The sequence below is a fragment of the Canis lupus genome, chromosome 5, assembly GCF_011100685.1.
Source record: "Canis lupus familiaris isolate Mischka breed German Shepherd chromosome 5, alternate assembly UU_Cfam_GSD_1.0, whole genome shotgun sequence".
In the NCBI taxonomy this organism is placed as follows: domain Eukaryota; kingdom Metazoa; phylum Chordata; class Mammalia; order Carnivora; family Canidae; genus Canis; species Canis lupus.
Window position 1 is genome coordinate 43,668,789 of NC_049226.1, and position 21,551 is coordinate 43,690,339.

Consider the following 21,551-nt stretch of genomic DNA (forward strand, 5'->3'; position numbering starts at 1 on the left):
GTGCTTTGAAAACAATTATTCTATTTAGGCACATTAGGCATATGCCTATTATGTTCCAGGTGCTCCTCTAGACCCTGGGAAAACAAAAAAGAATAGGGTACTTTATATAAAACATGACCATAAATAATCAAATACATGTTATTTAACATTAAAAGTGAAATACACATCGCTTTGTGTTTGACAGTACTCTCAGGGTTTTATATCTCAAGGTCCAAAATGTAATATATTCTTAATGTTAGAGTAGCTGATTTTAATGGGATGGAAGAAAAGGGGGACCTGAGAGCAATTGTTTTAATCCAGACTTTCTTCCACTGCACCTCCTCAATCTCTCTCTTGCTCTCTCTGCAGTTGGATATTTAGATCAATAATTCTTCATGAATGATGAAATAATTTCACTTGCTAATGATGACTTCTGGAAAAATTATTCATAAATTAAGCTGTTAAATTGATCCTTATTGCAGACTTTCACCAATTCTACATAGCCTATTATTATATATAGGTTTGTATGAGAGAGAAAATAGAACATTTAAGAATGTAGAGCCATGAAAACCCAATGGAAGATAAGCATGCACACAGCTGATGTCTAAACATACAAATCATTTTCTGGGGCACTATGACTTGCTATAAAACAATGAAAAATGACCCTCTAATAAGCTGGTTAAATGGGAGAGAGAAACCAAGGCAATTACATACCTTCAGTATGTTGTGATACTGATTGACTGAAAAAAAAGTGAAGTATGATTGAAAATAACTATAAAACATGCCTTGAAATGCACTTGGGCAACAACCAGGAGGAAACAGTTACCAGACACTTAGGAAAAAAGAAAGTTAAAACTGTCAAGGTTAAAAAAAAGAGAGAAAGCAAAGTATAAAGGCCACTGAGGGATTCTTTTGTGAAAACCCAATCTTAACATAAATCTTTAAAATGTTCAATGTATTGAAAATGTAAGATCCATGAAAATATGTGCTTGGGGGATGTCATGAGCCATCTAAAGTATCATTCAGAGTTTCCATAATCTGTGTCTCCACCCTTGGCCCTTGGTATTTTCTGCCATGTAAATATGACCAACAGGCATCTGGGGTCTCCTGGGATCCAGGAAAGATTTTACTTGTAGTCAAAATTTGACTTTCAAATGCACTTAGCTTCTATTTGCTTCTCTTGGAAGGCATTTGTTATTCTCTAGTATTTCTCTTGCCATTACATGTAAAGATAAGTCCCTTTGTTTTTGTTTTTTTTTTTGGTTTTTTTTGTTTTTTTTAGATAAGTCCCTTTGAAGAAGAGGAATACACTCAAGCACAGCTAGAATTCTAAAATGGAAGAATTTTACAGAATTGTTATCAGACTTGTCTCTACCATGAGGCAAGCCAGGTGACTGCTTAGGGTCTTGTAAGCATATAAGATGATACCTCAAGGTATTTTCAGAGGCTAAAACAAACATTGAGAGGTAATTGAGTACCTATGTGAAGGGTATGATCTCAAGAACAAGAAATATGACTTTTTTTTTATAGTAGTTAATTTCTTTTTTTTTAATGTTTTATAATTTTATTTTTTTTAATGTATTTATTTATGATAGTCACAGAGAGAGAGAGAGGCAGAGACACAGGCAGAGGGAGAAGCAGGCTCCATGCACCGGGAGCCGGACGTGGGACTCGACCCTGGGTCTCCAGGATCGCGCCCTGGGCCAAAGGCAGGCGCCAAACTGCTGCACCACCCAGGGATCCCAATATAGTAGTTAATTTCTATTTAAAGCTTCAATTAAGGAGCACCTGGGTGGCTTAGTGGTTGAGCAACTGCCTTTGGCTCGGGTCGTGATCCCAGGGTCCTGGGATGGAGTCCTGTATCCGGCTCCCCGTGGGGAGCCTGCTTCTCCCTCTGCCTATGTCTCTGCCTCTCTCTGTGTCTCTCATGAATAAATAAATAAAATCTTAAAAAAAAATAAAGCCTCAATTCTGAAAGGAGGTGAGGCATGGGAACTTAATCTCCATCAATCTGAGTTTCCTCTTCTTTTAGAGTAACATTAAGTTTCCAGGAGCATCCTTGGGTGGAGGGAAGGAACCTCCCTCCTTGGGTGGAACCAGCCTAGTCAGGCAGTTCTCTAATCCCCACTTCCTCCAACTCCCTACCTGGGGCAAGACCCGGGGTGCAGGGGCCCTTCTCAGGGACCTACCACTGTCTAAACTCTTTTGGTTCCTCTTCCTTTTTTTTTTTTTTTTTTTTTTTGCTTTTTGCTTTTATTTTATTTATTTATTTATTTATTTATTTATTTATTTATTTATTTATTTATGTTTTAAATAATAAATTTATTTTTTATTGGTGTTCAATTTGCCAGCATACAGAATAACACCCAGTGCTCATTCCGTCAAGTGCCCCCCTCAGTGCCCGTCACCCATTCACCCCCACCCTCCGCCCTCCTCCCTTCCACCACCCCTAGTTCGTTTCCCAGAGTTAGGAGTCTTTATGTTCTGTCTCCCTTTCTGATATTTCCACCCATTTCTTCTCCCTTCCCTTCTATTCCCTTTCACTATTATCTATATTCCCCAAATGAATGAGAACATATAATGTTTGTCCTTCTCCGATTGACTTATTTCACTCAGCATAAAACTGTGGAAGGAGCCTTGGCGTCCATGGAAAGATGAATGGATAAAGAAGATGTGGTTTATGTATACAATCGGTTCCTCTTCCTAACTCTCTTCACCCTCCTACTTACCCCTCTCTCTTCCCAGTTAATCTTTACCTAGTGTTTGGTGGAGGACAAGTGGGGTGATGATTGAGAAACTCAGTCCTGACTAATCACAATTCTTCCAAGTCTTCTATCTTATACCAGCATTTACACTTTTGAAATGCAAAGGTCAAGGGTTTGACCCTTTGCTATCTGTGTGCTGTGTACTGTGTACTGTACTATTCACACTCTATACTGTGTACCTTTACCTGGAAAAGAATAAATGCTTGGTTTTATGTACTCCATGAACTAAGAATCATTTTTACATTTTTAAATTATTGTATGAGAGTCAAAAGAATACTTTGTGATGCATGGAAATTATGTGAAATTCAAATTTAAGTTTCCAAAATTCAAATTTTACCATGCCCGTTCATTTATACATTGTCTATGGCTCCTTTCACACTACAAATGTAAAGTTGAGGAGTTGGGTCAGAGGCCTGTGGCCTGCAAAGTCTAAAATGTTTACTCTCTGGCCCTTGAATAAAAAGTTTGCCACTTTCCATGCTGATAATATCTTGCAAACATGGTGAATGTTTCTAAAACCCACGGAATTTTCTGTAAGAAGTATTGCAAGCACCAACCCCACAAAGTGACACAGTACAAGAAGGGCAAGGATTCTCTTTACACCCAGGGAAAGTGGCATTATGACAGGAAGTAGAGTGGCTATAGTGGGTAGATGAAGCCAATTTTTTTGGAAAAGACTTAAAACTTCAAAGAAGATTGTGCTGAGACTTGAATATTTTGAGCCCAACTGCAGATCTAAGAAAAAGCTGGCTATCAAGAGATGCAAGCATTTTGAACTGGGAGGAAGGGCCAAGTGATCCAGTTCTGTTTCACACTGTTTTATTATGAAGACAATAAAATCTTGAGGTTATGTCACAAAAAAAAAAAAAAAAGGTTGCCAGTGCTCTAGCTTAATTACAGAAATAAATCACCATTAATCCACGTTCTTAAATTTACAGCAAAGACTTCTCTGCTTTATCATCACTACTGTTGGGCACTTATTAAAGGCTAAGGTTTCAGATGTTATCCACATGAGCCACATATTGTAAAAATCAACAGAGATACAAAAAAAAAATGATTATAGAACACCCTGTTTTCCAGGGGCTTATGGTTAAAGGATAGAGACACAGAGGTGTAAACAGGTAAATAGATAAGCAACGTGGTAATACTCCTGAGAGGGGGTAGGCAGAAATGTGCAAGGATTGCTGGTGAAGATTGTTGGTGGTGAAGAAGCTCAATTTTTAACACTAGTTTGAGGTGCCAAGGAGCTAGCCCATGAAGATAACCAACAAGTAGATAACTATTTTCCCCATGGTGTCAGCCTTCAGGATTACCTGCAGGACTGGCTGGTTCCCTTCACTGCCTCAAAGTCTAGATAGCTTAGTTAAAGCGGTATGAAAAGCAACACTAATTCAATAATTTTGATTTTTCAGGGGGGTTTTCTCTGCTCTACCAGACTCATTGCATGGCTCTCCTGGAGGTTAAAATGAAGAATAAGGGCAGCCCGGGTGGCTCAGCAGTTTAGTGCCGTCTTCAGCCCAGGGCCTGATCCTGGAGACCTGGGATCGAGTTCCATGTCAGGCTCCTTGCATGGAACTGCCCCTCTCCCTGTCTCTGTGTGTCTCTCATGAATAAATAAATAAAATCTTAAAAAAAAATAAAACGAAGAATAACAACAGCCAGTAATTGCTGAACTTGAGCTCTATTTCAGGCTCTGCACTAACTTCTTACATTGTTTGATCATCCCCACAACCACATGAGGTAGGTGGTTGTCTTATTCCTACTTTAGGCATGGGAATACTGAGATACAGAGAAGATAAGGAAGTTGCCCGTTACTAGAAAGTGGCAGAACCAGGCTTTAAATTCTAGAGCCTGTGCTCTCAGCTCATGGCTTTGCTGCATAGCTGCCTGTCTCTTTGAAGTAAAGAACCTCCCTCAAGAAATATTGATGGAGGCCGAGGGGAGGTAAAAGATCAAATCTGTAGTTCTTTATAGCTTCTCCTCTTCTTGCCTCTATATTCCTGTCTCCCTACAAGGAGGCAAAGACAACACTTTATGGATGGTCCAGATGAAACTGATAAGGTAACAAATGTTAAAAAAAAATCGAAGTTTCATTCTGAATCTTACTAACTGGACTCGGGTCATCTGGATAGAAATGGGAATTCATGCTTTTCTGTGTGAATGGCTGTATTTAGAGGAAGCATGGTGGAAGGGATAGGATACAGATTTCAGATTGAAACCTGTTCTTTAATTTCTCAGATATTCTTTGGGTGCCCAAAGTGATATAGGGTCTGTGAAAGGCATTTAGTTACTAACAGTGTAAGTTTGAAAAACCCAGCTTGAGGTCTTTTGAGCTCTATGTCCTCATTTCTGTAACAGAGCTGATACTTACCTATCCCAAAGGATTGTTATGAAAGTTAGATAACATACTCTTTCAGCAACTTCATTTGCCTGCTTCTGAATTACCAAATCTCACAATGGCATAATAGCACCAGCAGGGGGAGCAGAAAACAAGAGTTTCAACCAGAAAACGGTTTCTGAAAACCTATTCAGAGATACTGATAGTATAATTACCTTCTATTTTCTAAACATTCTCATAGCCTATAATCTCCTCCTAATGATGCCAATAAGGGAGTTCTGTATTATCAATATCATTCTATGATCATGACCCTAACCAAAAGGCCCCAGGTGTCCTATTAGAATAAAAGCCTATTGACTCAATATCTAAGACTTGAAAGATTTCACTTGGGTTATTATCCAATTTACCTAATTTCCACATTTGCGAGAGGGTTGACTGTGGAGTTGTGTTTTGTTTGTATCCTGCTTGTCCCAGGCTTTAAGCATAGAGCTGCTGGCCACACAGATGCCATAACTATTTAGTCAGTGAGTCCAGCAGGTAATTGGCCAAATGATGTGGAACATGGGCTCACATCTAAATGTAATCTAAACCATAAAGTTCATATCACATTTCTGATTTAAATGAGCAGGGGTAAATAAGCAAGTTAATGTCAGGAATTTATTTTTAGAATACATTTTTAAAGTATGTCATAAAATCAGTATAGTTTTATCCTCATCTTCTTGACACTAACACATTGCTCTGCAGCAAAATTGATATTCAGGATGATGAAGGAGTAGAAAGCTTTGGAGTCACACTAACCATCAAAGATTAATGTTAAATACATATCATTGTATTTAACTCTCTGAAAACAGATAATGTTATTCACGATACATAACTCTTAATTAAGCAAAGCCAGAAAATCCACTCCTTGATTAGTTTGACTAAATGGCAGTTTATTGTACTTGAAAATAATAAAATGACATTTCTTTTCAAATACACCAAAAACTGGAACTTTTTCTCCAGTGAGACTAGTATCCTTCCATAATTCAAATTAGTTTTTATTATAATGTTCACAGGTGCTATGACATGATGTGATTTCATTAATGAACCTTCTACCTATGCCTCTCCATATCAGATAGTAACTTATCATTGATATTTAAAAATGGTTAGTTTGTCTAGACATTCACTTTTTACCTTAGCCTCATAAGACTGAGGTCTATATTAGTAACAAATCTTATATTTTGAGTTGCATTTTTAATTTAAAAAGAGACTCATAATACTTAAGTTCTTCTTTTTGAAGTTATTACCCTAGATGCCTTTAAATTTCAGCATAGAATCCTCACATTTTATATATCATCACTGATGTAAATTTCACCCTAGGAGGTACTGAATTACAAGGACCCAAATAGTTGGGTCCCTCTTAGTTGGACATTTGTCTTCTTAGCAACTTACAAAAGGTAAGAAGACATTTCAGGAAACATCTCTCTTTTGGGACGCATATGATAATGATGATTAAAACTAGTCATTTAGGGCATCTGGGTGACTCAGTCAGTTAAGCCTTGACTCTTTGCTTTGGCTTAGGTTATGATCTCAGGGTTGTGGGATTGAGCCCTGTGTCTGGCTTGCACTCAAGGCAAGAGGCTACTTGAGATTCTCTCTCCTTCTGCCCCTCCCCCAGTTGCATGCGTGTATGCACTCACTCTCACTCTCTCAAATAAACAAACAAATAAAATCTTTAAAAAAAACAAAACACAGAGTGGTATAAGGAGTGCCTGGCTGGTTGTTGGTAGAGCATACAACTCTTGATCTCGGGGCCTTGAGTTGGAGCCCCAACGTTGGGCATAGAGATTACATAAACCCAACAAGCTAGAGTGGTTTGAGTATCAGACAAATAGATAAAAACACGTAAAATAGATCATCATGAATCCACTGTGGGTTGGCTTTTATTCCATTCACTTACATGCTAAAGAATAGTGAAAGTTAGCTTACCTTCCACGTTTGGTTTGTTGTAGTCTTATGTCTCATTTCACAGGAAACGTTTTCAATTGTTGTTTGACTATTCCAGTGGATTATGGTCTTGGGAATTGTAGTATTTATATCCTCAGCCCTGGAGATGATAGCTGCAGAAGGTATCACTAGAAAAATAAATAAGTTAAAAATCAGCAGTTTAAAACTTGCCTTGAGAGAAATCAATATATTTTCATCAATATATAGACATGTTAAAACTCAAAATACTAAAAAACAATTTCATGATCCAATTAACAATTAAAATGAATTTTTTCTTACCTTTTAAGCTATTATATAGGAGAAAACTGCTGCTAAGTGAAATTCTATTCAACCTATTTTCCATTTCTTTTAAATGAGATTCTTAGAGTCTACCTTTCCCCTACCCCCTCTTCCCTTATAATCCTAGCTAATGAAATTCCAAAGCCTGGCCTAATTAACAAAAGAGAGTGAAAAAGAGACAAAGGAAATGTCTCTTCCTGCATTTGTTTAGGGGAAAATGATGTGTTGCATTCTAAATTTAGTTCAGGGAGTCTGATTTGATAAAATATTAAATTGAGACATTTCACAATAATATTTTTATTCTCTTATATCATAGGGAAACATATGAATAATTAAATCTATTGCTAACTTATTTTGTTATCTATTAAAATAAATCTGTACTTGCAAGTATGATTGAACAAAGCAAGTAAGCAAGTCTCACAAGACTCTAAGACTTTACAAATTATTGCCATGCTCTGTGATAATAATTTTCAAAAGGAAACTGAAATTCTGATAGGTTATCTTACTATTGGTTTTGTTATACTAGGAATAATGATGTAACTGGGATCCCTGTATTTCTAAATTGTATTAATTCTTGTATGTTTGTTCTGTCTGAACAGAATAAAATCATTGGCACTTCCCATTTCTCCTATGTGCATGACAGAACAATGAAAGCCTATGACTTTGGGGATGCCTGGGTGGCTCAGCGGTTAAGCACCTGCCTTGGGCCCAGGGTGTGGTCCTGGAGTCCCAGGATCGAGTCCTATATTAGGCTTCCTACATGGAGCCTGCTTCTCTCTCTGCCTGTGTCTCTGCCTCTCTTTCTCTGTGTCTCTCATGAATAAATAAGTAGAATCTTAAAAGAAGAAAGTCTATGACTTTGTGAGACATATTATTTAACAAAGAACTAAGGAGCCTATGTATGTGTTTTTAAGGACTATTATTATAGCTTAATATTCTCTATGAATTAGTTTCCTTTTCATTTATTCTAGGTGGCTAAGTATTCTTTAGGAATATGATTATTTTATTATTAATGATTTATTATCTAAATTATATGCCCAGGTATATGATTTATAGAGAAATACAAAAATTAAAGACTTGCTATTTAGTAGTACAGTCCTATAATAGTATCATTGGGCTAAAGCTAACATCAGAAGAAGTAGTAGCAAAATCAGTTTAATCAAAGAGCTTACTGAACTTTTATCATCTGGATGTCACAGTTGATTTCCTTTGCTAGTGTAAGCTTCTTGTAATAAGGATCAATATTGCAGATTTCTATAGTCAGAGAAGTGTTTCCCAGGGCTCTGAGACCACTTGGGACCATTTAAGCACCCTCAGGCTAAATTACCCACCCACTCTTCACTCTCATCTCAGAGTCCAGCCTGCCATTGGTAGAGTAGCACAAGCGTTCCTGAGAAAGAAATATTCTGGAACAGAAACAAAAGTCTGTTTAGGCCTATGAGAAATGTAGATGGAACAGTAAGTCAGATTTAAGATAGAGTCTTAGCACAGGGCAGGTCAATGCAGCAGAGAGCTAAGCCTTTACGTTTGTATGACCTCATATGATTTCAAATAAACATGTTATATAATAAATACCTGACTATGTACTTTGTTAAATGACTCAAATGTTAAATGTTTGCTCTCATTGCTTAGGTTTCAAATGTTCCCATCATATCTTAGGTTTTTAAAAAGCTGTCATATCGTCATGGAGGCCATGTGTTTAGTTTTCACTTGTATTGAAATGAAGAACCAGATCTGTTGTCATTTGGTATCTTTCCAACAACATATTTTTCCCTATGTGAGAATTAACATTCAAAATGCAGCTGGAAGGCACTGCACTTTCTGCACTGGCATTTATTTCTTCACAGGAGAAGCCGAAGCATCCATCTCACAGCCACTTGGGCACAGTATTACTGCACTATTAACTCAGGCTTGCCTTTCAGCATAACCTCCCTAACTTAATTAAAGCCCAATCCTGTAGTTGTTCTCAGGAGGGTCCTCTATCCTCAGTTTCATAGAACAGTTCATTTATCTAACTTGCAATATCTCATTCTTAAAGTGTCATAAATGAGTGTAACTCATCCGTTAATTATCTGGTGCTTTATTGGGTGGAGCCTCCTACATAGTCAACCTGTGTTTTTCTACCTGAGTTTCTAAGAATCTGTTTTGAGATTTAAAAAAGAAAGGAAAAGAAAAGAAAAAAAGAAAGAAAAGAAAAGAAAATGGGTGCCTGGATGGCTCATTCCGTTAAGTGTCTGCCTTTGGCTTAGGTCATGATCCCAGAGTCCTGGGATCAAGCCCTCCATCCCCCCCCCCCCCCGCTCAGCGGGGAGTCTGCTTCTCCGTCTGCCCTTCCCTGCCGCCCTGCTCATGCTTTCTCTCTCTCTCTCTCTCATAAATAAATAAATAAATAAATAAATAAATAAATAAATAAATAAATAAAATATTTTTAAAAAAGAGAGAGAGAGAAAGAAAGAAATGAAGGAAAAGAAAAGAAGAGAAAAAGGAAAAGAAAAAAAAAGGACATGAAATAACAACTCCAAACAAGAGGTTCTGTGGTTCACAGTGTGAGAAGTCAGATCTGCTGGTGATGGCCAGAGGAGATTTTTCCCTTTGTGGGAGGTGGGATGGTGATTAACCTTTGCAAGTTAGCAGGCCTGGAATAAAATCTAGCTCTCCTCCTTACTAGCTGTGTGACCTTGAGCAAATTATTTTCTCTTTCTTCTTTATCTGTAAAATGGGCATAGTAGTACCATGTATGATTGTTTCCAGAATTAAGTGTGATTTGCATGTTAATTGTCTGGAACACTGTAGGCATTTGATAAATGGTGATGATAGTAAGATCATAAGATCACAAAGATAACAATAGCAGTAATACTACTAATAATTTAGTTCTAAAAATGATATTGCCAAATGATACAGGTAGACTTTAAACATCATTAATCCACTGAGAGAAAACTGTTTTAAGAAAAGACATTTTATGACATCCTACCTCAAACTGTAAATTTACAAAAACACATGTAACATGGTCAAGAGAACTATAACTCCAAAAATATATAACACAGTGAAATGCATCACCAGAGTCAGCAGTGTTTGTTTTCAAATCACGTATTCAGAGCATAAGGACAGACTTTTTGGACCAATCCAGTTAGTTGGAATAGTTGAGTTTAGCTGAAACAAAAGTTGAGAACTGAGATATTAGTTTCAATAAAAGACCCCAGTTGTCCCCAAAGGAAATCCATATTCAACTTCAAGAGAAGGTGTCACATCACCTTCTGTTGAAGTCCCTACATCATTAATCAGCAGGGAAGTTATCAGACACATAGCAACATACTTTTAAATAAAGACGGAAGATAAAAGTTGATATTGGAATTAGAGCTCCCTAGCTCCCCAATCTCAAAATTTTTAATGCCACCTAGTTTTGGCTCCTTTAAGTAGAAATTATAATCTCTTCTACAAAGTAGGTTTGTCGTGGTCATGTAAAAGCAGTTAGCACTGAAGAAAGTGCTCCATAACTGTGAGCTTACTGAAATCATCCTTAATAATAAAAACAGAAATAATTGTCACTAGGATATCCAAATAGAGGATAATTCACTTGGTGCTCTTTGGATAAACTTTGGCTTTAGGACTGAGATGTAGCTGCTGTCAAAGGCTCAGGGGCAATTACCTTTTGGAATTTATCTTAAGGAAAATTTTATCTTATCTTAAGGGGCACCTGGGTGGCTCAGTTGGTTGAGCATTTGCCTTTGGCTCAGGTCATGATTTCAGAGTCCTGGGATTGAGCTGCATTGGGCTCCCTGCTCAGTGGGGAGTCTGCTTCTTCAGCTCCCTCTGCTCCTCCCTACCCCATACTCCTGCACATACTCTCTCTCAAATAAATAAATAAAATCTTAAAAAAAAAAAAAGGAAAAAGAAGACAACTACTATGAAAAAATTTATCCAAAAGGTTGTTTATGGCAGTGTAGTTTATGTTGGTAAAAATTTGAAAACAGCCTAAATCCACAACAATAAGGGACTAATTAAAGATATTCATTAAAAATAATATTGTAGATTAAATCAATAGTAATATTTATTCTATATTATATGTTTTAGAAGGCAAGTTCTAAAATTTCTGAAGCAAAAAATGTTAACATTTGTGAAACCTGGCTGGTAAAAATAGAGATGTCTACATAATTCAGCATTTTTTATGTTTTTTTGTTAAATTAAAAAAAAAACCCATAACTTCCAAAATAGTATATATGTAGAATTCTTTAGTATGCTCTACTTCTCGCAATGTAAGACTCATCACAGCTTATTATAATCTTTCTTTAATTCCATTTTCCCTGGTAATTTGAAAGATATTTAGGGCACCAGATACCTTGCTTATCTTATTCTCCTTATGCTTGAACATAAGAAGGTCTCAAAAAATATGTATAAAACCAGATGCACCCATGTAGAAATAAGACTGGAAGGATATGCAAAAAAGTGGTAGCAGTACTTATCTTTGAGTTGTCTCAGGCTGGTCAATTATAGGTAATTCTTGTTTTCTGTATCATGACCTACAGGAACTTCAGGGGAACTCAGATCTTCATTTGACTAGGTCAGCATAAATTAGCTGTTTAGTTGTAAAGATACTATTTCTCATCCTTTACCTATATCATCCAGATTAATTTGCAGTTGTTTTGACTTCTCCATGCCCAATGCATTTGCAGCTTGAACCCAAACCAAATATTTCTTGCCACCTTGCAATGAATCAGTGGAGATGTTAATATAACTTGAAGAAAGATATTGTTGCTCTTCTTCTTTCTCTAAACTTAAAAAAAAAAAGATTATGATGACTAGTTATGTTTGGTTTGAATTGGTTCTTCCTCAATTTTTTGATGCTACTTTTTTAGCCTGCTTTTGAATACAAAATTGGTCATTTGAAATTTTTTTTTAAAATAAATTCAAGACTTTTCAGGGCCAGATTATGACTTTCATGGGCCTTAAGCCCCTTTCCCTTCATGGACTTATTCTTCTGTCAAGAGAAAAATAGTATCTATGTGTGTGGGTGTGTATATGTTTATATAGATACATACATATTCATATAGATTATGTTTTACAACTGTTGATATAAGAGTAAATATATTATTACATATTAAAACATTTTTTGGCCTAATGGTTTATTTTTTATGTATAATACAATTTTTTAATAAATATGATCATTTATATTAGTATATATCAGAAATCTCAAATACAAAAACAATTGCATTCCTGTAGTTAAAATTCTATCTGTAGCTCCCTCCTTTGTACACTTTCTTTAAATGCAGTTTCCTTTCTGCCTTTTAACTTTTAGAATACTTCATTTTCTTTTTCTATTTTTATTTACTTATTTATTTACTTAATTTTTTAAGAACAGAAATGCAGACTTTTTTTAAAATTTTTTCTCCCAGCTCCCCTACCCACCTCCCCTCCAGCAACCCTTAGTTTGTTTCCTACGATTAAGTACCTCTTAGGGTTTGTCTCCCTCTCTCTCTGATTTAGTCCTGTTTTATTTTTTCCTTTCTTTCCCTATGATCCTCTGTTTTATTTCTTAAATTCCACATATGAGTGAGATCATATAATTGTCTTTCTCTGACTGACTTATTTCACTTAGCATAATATCCTCTGGTTCCATCCATGTCATTACGAATGGCAAGATTTCTTTCTTTCTTTCTTTCTTTCTTTCTTTCTTTCTTTCTTTCTTTCTTTCTTTCTTTCTTTCTTTCTTTCTGGCTGAATAGTAGTCTATCTAATAGTTTATTTTTTCTTTTGATTTAAAATGAAATTAAACATTTTCATGGACTCCTGAAAGTATCATGGGCCCTGGGCACTGTGCCCACTATGCCTACTGGATAAGTCAGCTCTAGACAGAGCTTGAAATAAATGAATACCTTCTGGGAAAGAGCATTGCATAGCAGCTTGGTACAAGAGCTTTGAGTCAGATATTTCTACCAGATATAGTGAGGGGTAAGGATGGCATGAACCATCAGGATAGAATGAGAGATCTGGATGCGAAGAGAAAGACCAACCTTCCAGAAAAAAAAAACAAAACCAAAAACAAAACTAACAACAACAACAAAAAACCCACCCAGAATGTTCTAAAACAAATGGTGAGCCACTTTCACGAAACTTCAGCAAGTTCATACTCTGGAGCATGAACGTGCAAGAAGTAAAGTAAAGCAGACAAAATCATTAAGACTTCCTGTGGACTTTGAAAACAGAACTCACTGGATCTGGTGGCCGATTAGGTAAGGGGAATGGAAATAATTTACTGCCAAAGAAGCTGGAGAAGATAGAGGGGAGAGGCACACTTTGGAGTGCAGATAGAGCTATTAAATCATCACTTCAAATTATGTTTATCTAAGTTTTTATAGTTGAATGAGTGAGGATTGCTAATCAGCCAATTTAACTTTGTGGAATTTCAAATGTTATTTTTTAAGGCTAAAATTTTAAATCTTATGAATTTCCAATTTCCACTGGCTTTGGTCAGCAAGTTTGAGCCTCTCTATTATGTTTGGCAAAAATTTCTGGGGTGCCTAGCTGGCTCAGTCGGTAGAGCATGTGACTCTTGATCTGGGGTTCCTGAGTTGGAGTCCCATGTTGGGTGGAGAGATTACTTAATCAATTAATTAATCAATCTTAAACAATTCTACTCCACAATATTTTGGGGGGAGATTGGAGGTAGTGGTGAGGAGGAATACTGGGAAATGTCCCCCCCCCCCTTTTCTGATTTCTGTGAGGAGAAACTGTCCTCAAAACTCCCCCATTCTGGGCAGCCTGGGTGGCTTAGCGGTTTAGCGCTGCCTTCAGCCCACTGCGGGATCCTGGAGTCCCGAGATCGAGTCCCACGTCTGGCTCTCTTGCATGGAGCCTGCTTCTCCCTCTGCCTGTGTCTCTGCCTCTCTCTCTCTCTCTCTCTCTCTCTCTGTCTCTCATGAATAAATAAATAAAATCTTAAAAAAAAAAAACCCAAAAAACAAAAACCTCTCCCATTCTGTCTTCCCCGCCCTTCTTCAAGTCTCTTGAAGGTGGGAGTGATTCTACTTACTAAGAACTGGACTGTGCACCTCTGTCCCTTTCTCTCTCCCACTTTCCCTTGGGGAGTCAGAAGACCAGAGAAATGATATTGTTTGGTCTTCTCCAATAAGATATAAGATTTAAGGAGTTGTCCCCTAGGTGGGGATGTGCAGCTGTCTATACTGGATGTGATTGAGGGCAAGGGCAGTAAATCTGTTTATTCTGGGAAGAGCAGTATTAAAATGTTTACTCTTGCCACATAACAAAGCCATGCTCTCCATTAACAAGCTTCATCAGTAATATTATAAAATATTTTAAATGTTTAATTATTTAAATAAAGATTTTAAAATATTTAAACATAGCTATTTTATATATTTTTAAAAATATTTTATTTATTTATTCTTGAGAGACACAGAGAGAGGCAGAGAGGCAGAGTCACAGGCAGGGGGAAGAGAAGCAGGCTTCATGCAAGGAGCCTAATGGCGGGATTCAATCCTGGGACTCCAGGATCACATCCTGAGCCGAAGGGAGATGCTCAACCACTAAGCCACCCAGGCATCCTGCTATTTTATATTTCTATTTTCACCTGTTGGCTTTTTGATTTCTCTTAGTTGGTTTAGAACTCTTCAGAGATAAATACTGAGCCACCTCAGACTCTTACACCCCATTATCTCTACTCTGATCTATTCATAACATGAAAGTGGTTTTCACTAGACTTCACTAAGCTTACATTTCTTGATCCCTTTGAACTACCAACTCTTTTTATTTCCTTTTCTTAAGCTTCTCAGTCAGATTTTCTACATCCTTGGTAACTACATCCAAATTACCATTTCCACTTGTTCTTTAAGCTTTTTGTTGTGATTTCTGTCTTTACTTTTCCCATGAATCTACTCTTCTAAAATGACATCCTTTCCAAGGTGAAGTCCTCTGAATCCTCTTTGTAGCATCTGTTCCTCCTAGTAACTTACAAGTCTTACTTCCTTTGCTACCCAGACCCTGTCTTCTGAGTGGGAAGACATCTTTTTCTCACACCTGCTTAGTGACACCTTTTCTCCTCCTGCCCTCCACTTGGATTGCCCTCCCTACTCCTCTAACCCCACCACAGTGATGGTCAGCTCTTGGTGCTTGCCTTTTCCCTCAGCTTACTCACATTCCTGGCTTCAATCACTATTCCACACGTACAGCTACTGACTATCTGAATTCTCACTGGGAGCTGCATTTGGATATCTGCCGGAGACCAAAACTGTAGCATATTTACAACTGAATTGTCTTCCCATGCGCATCGGGGGCATCGGGCGCTTCTTGCCAGTTTCTCCATTGTTGTCAACAGCATGCTGCCTTTCTGATGTCCTCTCTTTGCCATTTTTAACAATTTTTTCTCTATCATTTAAGAACCAACCAAAGAAGGTGGAAACATTTAACTATTATTTTTTTATTTTATCTTTTGTTCCTATAGCTGTGGACATGGTCTAGGCCTTATCTCTATGTTATCTGTTTGGTATATTACTTGTAAATTTCTACATTAATTGTAGTACATTGTGGAAACTAATAATATAGATCTGCTAATTTGGAGAGAAATAAGCTCAGAATTTGAACAAAGGTGAAAAAACAAATACCTTACAATCTTATATTTAACAAACAGAAATGCTTCACAAATTTGGGTGTCATCTTTGACTAGGGGTCATATTCATTTTCTCTGCACTGTTCCATTTATAGTATTTGTGCTACTGAGACAAGCACCGCTTGGTTTCTTTATCTAATACCATCAATTTTTTTCCTGTCCTGGGGGGAATGACTTGATAGAATTGGTGGGAAAGGAAGAGTTTAAAGATCATGATCATTTCATCTCTACAGCTGTACTTCAGGTCCTGTTACTACTATGCATCTCTTCAGCAACTCCCCAAATTTCTCCAGCCCCACAATACCCCAGCTAGGATTATAACTTGCCAGCCATTACAATCTATTAGAATCCAGAGTGGCATGCTTCCTGAGACAAAGAACTCCAGGGAGGAAAAGAGGAACCAGCCTCATTCTACCAAGCAATAAATGCATTTTTAAAATCAAAATACTACAGAAATTAAATATCTGTATTTTAAACTTATTGCCACGACCAGAGCAGGTAATCTCACCAGGCAACCAAGGAATCTCTCAAAGGCTGACAGAGATACATGGGTAAGGGTGAGAGGTCTACATGGCATGCAGGTGGTAGCAATTACTTTAGTTCAGCTCAGGTTTTTAACCTTCAGTGCATATTTTCCAGTGCTGCCTCTTTCCTCTCAGCACCAGGCAGATCACTATGAACACCATGAGAGGATAAGGACATGTCATACTGATGAAAAGCAGAAATTTTAGAAAAAACCTGGATTCAAATTCCAGCTCTGCCCCTTGATGAAATGTGGGAGTTGGAGCCAGTTACTTAACCTCTATGTACTTCAGTTTACTCATCTGTACAACAGAAAGAATAGCATCATTGTGATCATGAGTAATTAAGATAAGTGAATAAATGAGATTAGGAAGCATGGAACAGGTGGCTTCATAGGCAAAAAAGGGCTTATTAAAACACACAATTATTATTATGAATTAAAAGGTATTTATGATGACTTTTACACATTCTAAAGATTACAACTGAAACCTTAAAAGGGACATCTGGGTGGTTCAGTGGTTGAGCATCTACCTTCAGCTCAGTGCGTGATCCCAGAGTCCTGACATCGAGTCCCACATCAGACTCCTCATGGGGAGCCTGCTTCTCCCTCTATCTATGTCTCTGCCTCTCACTCTGTGTCTCATGAGTAAATAAGTAAAATCCTTAAAAAAAAAGAGAGAGAAACCTTAAAAATTGTTATATTTCAACAAGCAAAATTTCTTTTATATCACATATATCTGGAATCAAATCATTCCATTAAATTCAGGTGTTTACATAGTTCCCTTATATTTCTTTTGAAATAAGACAGAATGTAAACAAATTACAAAGAATGTGTTTTAAGTTATGCTAACCTCATGCTCAATAAGAATTCAAATGTGAAAATAAGAGAATGGCAAATATGGGTAAGTAGCAAGTAGGGCATCTCTGAGAATTTTCCAGTTAGAGAAAACCACATGCATGTCCTTAATTGATTTGTGGTTTATTCTTTTACCACATTCATTGAGACCACAGTCAAAATGGAAATATATTCTTAAATCAACATTAACCATAGTTATTAGGTAATTTAATTGTGCTTTTAAAGTCTACCTTCATAGTAGCACCTAGATCACAAACCCTTTTAGATGAAGAACCAGTAATAATGAATGAATGACTATAACTTTTGGACTATTTTTATATAAAACTGTATATTACAAAGTTTTCAAATTTCTTATTTCTATTTCTGGTTTTGGTGTGCTTATAATACATAACGGATGTTTGCTGAAGGGAGTCAGCATGATTTATATGCCTCTGAAGTTACCCATGCACCTCACACTAGTTATATTTATTTTTTTTAAGATTTTATTTATTCATGAGAGACACAGAGAGAGAGGCAGAAACATAGGCAGAGGCAGAAGCAGGCTCCCTGCAGGGAGCTCAATGTGGGACTCAATTCCAGAACCCCGCTGAGCCATCCAGGCATCCCACACTAGTTATATTTAATAGATTTTCAGTAAACACTGCCAATTTATAGTGATAATGGTGAATAGTGTTTTCCATTTACTTAGCCACTCATTCAACAAATATTTATTTAACATCCACTATGTTCCAAGCACTGCTACTTTAGACATTGCGGCTACAACAATGGACAAAGCAGATAAAGTCCCAACCTTCATGGAGCACACATTCTGGTAGAAGCAAATAAATATATAATATGCCCTATGGTGATAAATGTTTAGAAGAAAAATAAAGCAAAATGGGTTGTTAGGAAGTGCTAGAGGTAGGAGTGGGATTTTTTTTTTTTTTTTTTTTAAGGAAGATGAAGATGAGGAAAGCCTAAGAAGGTGACTTTTCTCCTCTCTGGAGAAAAAGCATTCTAGAGGTATGCAAAGACTCTGAAGCAGAATCTTGCTTGTCCTGTTCAAAGAACAACAAGGAGATCAGTGATGATTGGTATAGGTGAGGCAGAAAGAGATTGAAGATGAGATCAGAGAGTCTGGAGGAGGGAGAGATTTAGAAGACACTATAAGGTCACATAGAGCCATTGAAGGATTCTGACTTTGATCTGTGAGTGAAATGACAGGTTTTGAGCAGAAGAGTGACATGATCAAGGTGCATGTGAAAAGGATTACTCTGGCTACTTGTGAGCAACTGTAGGAGGGCAAAAATGGAAGCTAGATCACCAGTTAGGAAGTTCTTATACTAACCAGAGGAAAGATGATATGGCTTGACCCAGCATTCCAAAGTGGGTAGTGATAAGAGGTCAAATCCAATAGGTTTTGCTGATTAATGTTGTTTAAGACATGGTAGGGAGGAATCTGGGAGGACTCCAGTGACTATCACCTAAATAATATGAAGATGTATTTGCCATTTACTGATAAGGGGAATACAAATGTAGGGAAAGGAAACACAGGGTGTTTGGTTTTGAACACGTTAGCTTTGAGATAACTTTTGGATGTCTAAGAGGAAGTGCTGAATAAGATGTTAGATACATGGTAGCTATGAACAGAAATGTCTAGACTCAAGATAGATAAACTAGGGAGTTTTACAGTATAAATTTGGATCATATCTTTTAGGTAATGACTATAGATTGAGATAAAAGGAGACCCTAGTATAAAGCTAATAGGAAGTAAACACTTCTTATTTACTGGAAATGAAGAGGCATCAGTTAATGAGCCTGAGAAAAAGCATCCAGGAAGGTAGGAGGAGAATCGAAAGGGAGTGGTGTCCTCAAAGCCAAAAAAAGGAAGTGAAAAGCTTAATTAAGTGCTCCCAATAAGGAAGATAAAGACTGAGAAGAAACCATTGGATTTGGTCATGGGGAATTGATCAGTGACACTGATAAGACCTGTCTCAGTGGACAGCAAAAATTTGACTAAACTAGATTTTAAAAAGATGAGAGGGGAAGTAGAGACAGAAAGTATAGACGACTCTTGAGTTTTGCCATAAAGAGGAGCAAAGAAATAGGGTAGTGGAGAGGGGAAGTGTATTTTTCAAGAGGGCAAATGCTGTAACATGTTTGAAAGCTGGTAGGAATGATCCAATAAAGATAGAAAAAGTGATCATGCAGAAAAGAGAGAGAAAAATTGTTGGAACAATGTTATCCAGGAGGCAGGAGGAGTAAGATCTAGCACACGAAGTGGAGGGTTGGCCTCAGGGCCTCAGGGAACTACAACTATTGTAGTTCATCCACAATAGTAGAATGGAAGACCAAGTATATGGGTACAGATGTCAGTGCATCAGTAGTTGGGGGAAGCTTATGGTTTTTCTGATTGCTCCTATTTTCTCAGTGAAATTAGAAAGTCATCAATAGAGAATGAGGAGGGAGAAAGTACGCTGGAAACTAGAAATGAGAGAAGAAGTAATAAAATAATTATCGGCTTAGTGGAGGAGTAACTTGGGCAGTGATATGTAGCAGGATACTGGGTGGCTATCTGGACCCAAATGGGATTAATGGTCATGAATATAAAGTAACATCAAGTTAGTAAGTTTGTGTTTGTCCCCAGCCACCATCAGCTTTCCTAGTTCAGGCATAGAATTGGTGGGGAAATGGATTTAAAAATATGAACTGCTTATTAAGTCCTAAAGGAATTACTGAAATATAACATCTGGCCTTAAAAATATTTGGAGTCATGCCTAAGAACGCTTTCTGGTTATTAGGAATATGCATATGGAGGAGAAGAAGAAATGGTAAAAACAAGCCAGCCTTCTGAATTGACAGAAGGCAACTGATCCTAGGAGATCTAAAATGATATCTAATCGAAAAATAATTGCTCTACTAGTCTTTCACAGTGCCTGAAAATTCTATCATTGGTGTTATTCTAATAAGTTTATGATGTCACAGAGATGATACCTAGCCACCAAAAAAAAAAAAATCTCTAGAGTTAAACATAGTAATAAGAAAACACAAAATGCTAAATAAATATTTGGTAAATTGTCTTGAATGGAATAGAATGAGAGGCCATCATGCATTCATTTTTACTCAACAAGTATTTATTGAGTAGAAGACATTTCAACAGACATTGCAAGAGTTTCCAGGATAAAGAAAGAACATATTTACATGAAGCTGTTTGTGGGTAATAGACAATAGTAGGTAGATATTTATTAGCAGAGTTTCTTCTTCTTTGGTTTTTCCTATCACCACTTATTGACACATAGCAAAATACAGAGAGGAGGGGAGGTTGTGTCACCACAAAGATACTAAGGGAAAGAAAGCTCTTGAAGCAACACAGGTACAATATTCCTCTATTTTACAACTTCAACCCAACACCAGAAGGAAGTCCTGATGACCCCTAGGCTGCAATAGAGGGAATGCTACCTTTCTGCCACTAGTGGAACAAGTGGGTGGACTGGGGTAAAATACCTCTCCGTATATATGATTTTACTGGAAAACAGAAACACATGAATTGGAAGTGAAACCTTGCAAATGCTGATCTCTATACCTATCTGCCAAAGTGGAAAATACCCTAAGAACCAAGGATCTAGAATGACCTTTTTAAATTACCTCAACCATAAAATTCATAAGTCAGCTGTTTCCTGGGGGGAAAGATCTTATTGATAGTTAGAAAATTAACTTTCTTTTCTCTAATTTTTTTCAACTCATTGGTGTGTTTTTAATTAATTGTAAGATGAATAGATGTTTAGTCTCTTTTCCAATTTGTGCTTATTTATAAGAGCTCATTTTTTGAATTTGCTACAGGAGAACATTCATTTTTATGCTAATCCTTCATATCTTTTAGGTCTTTCTAAAATATAACATTCCATTAATCTGGACTTAGTAAAGAATTTGGGTTAGGCTTGTCTGAGTTTGACTGTAATTTACTGTTGGATTTCAGAAAATATGGTAAAAAAAAGTTTTTCTAAGAGGTAATACTTTGTATTATTATTATTTAGACTGTGAGGGGACAATGCAGGAAATGTTTATTTCTACTTATCAGAATAACCACTCAATAAATATTGAGCAGTTACAATGTATCCCATTCTAGGAGCAAGTGATGTATCAGTGAACAAAACAAAAATTCTTGCCCATATTGAGTTAACATTTCTAGTCTGAATGAATGAGTTTACTATTGACATATGCACAACAGCT

General features: G+C 36.9%; 1 protein-coding gene, 1 long non-coding RNA gene and 1 other non-coding gene across 3 annotated transcripts in view; 1 reads left to right on the top strand and 2 right to left on the bottom strand.

The window, feature by feature from the left end:
* The window catches only part of IL23R (interleukin 23 receptor), a 65,445-nt gene that overhangs the window by 26,988 nt on the left and 16,906 nt on the right, over positions 1 to 21,551 (bottom strand). The window contains exons 5-6 of the mRNA XM_038537159.1: positions 11,958 to 12,118; positions 7,051 to 7,196 (exon numbers count right to left, since the gene is read on the bottom strand). Coding sequence (XP_038393087.1) covers positions 7,051 to 7,196; positions 11,958 to 12,118 — 307 coding nt within the window. The remainder of the gene's footprint in view (positions 1 to 7,050; positions 7,197 to 11,957; positions 12,119 to 21,551) is intronic.
* The window catches only part of LOC111095914, a 38,175-nt gene that overhangs the window by 15,858 nt on the left and 766 nt on the right, over positions 1 to 21,551 (top strand). The gene's annotated exons all lie outside the window — the stretch shown is intronic.
* On the bottom strand, positions 15,977 to 16,083 carry LOC119872047. Its single transcript, XR_005360250.1, has one exon. It is a non-coding gene; the product is annotated as a U6 spliceosomal RNA (small nuclear RNA).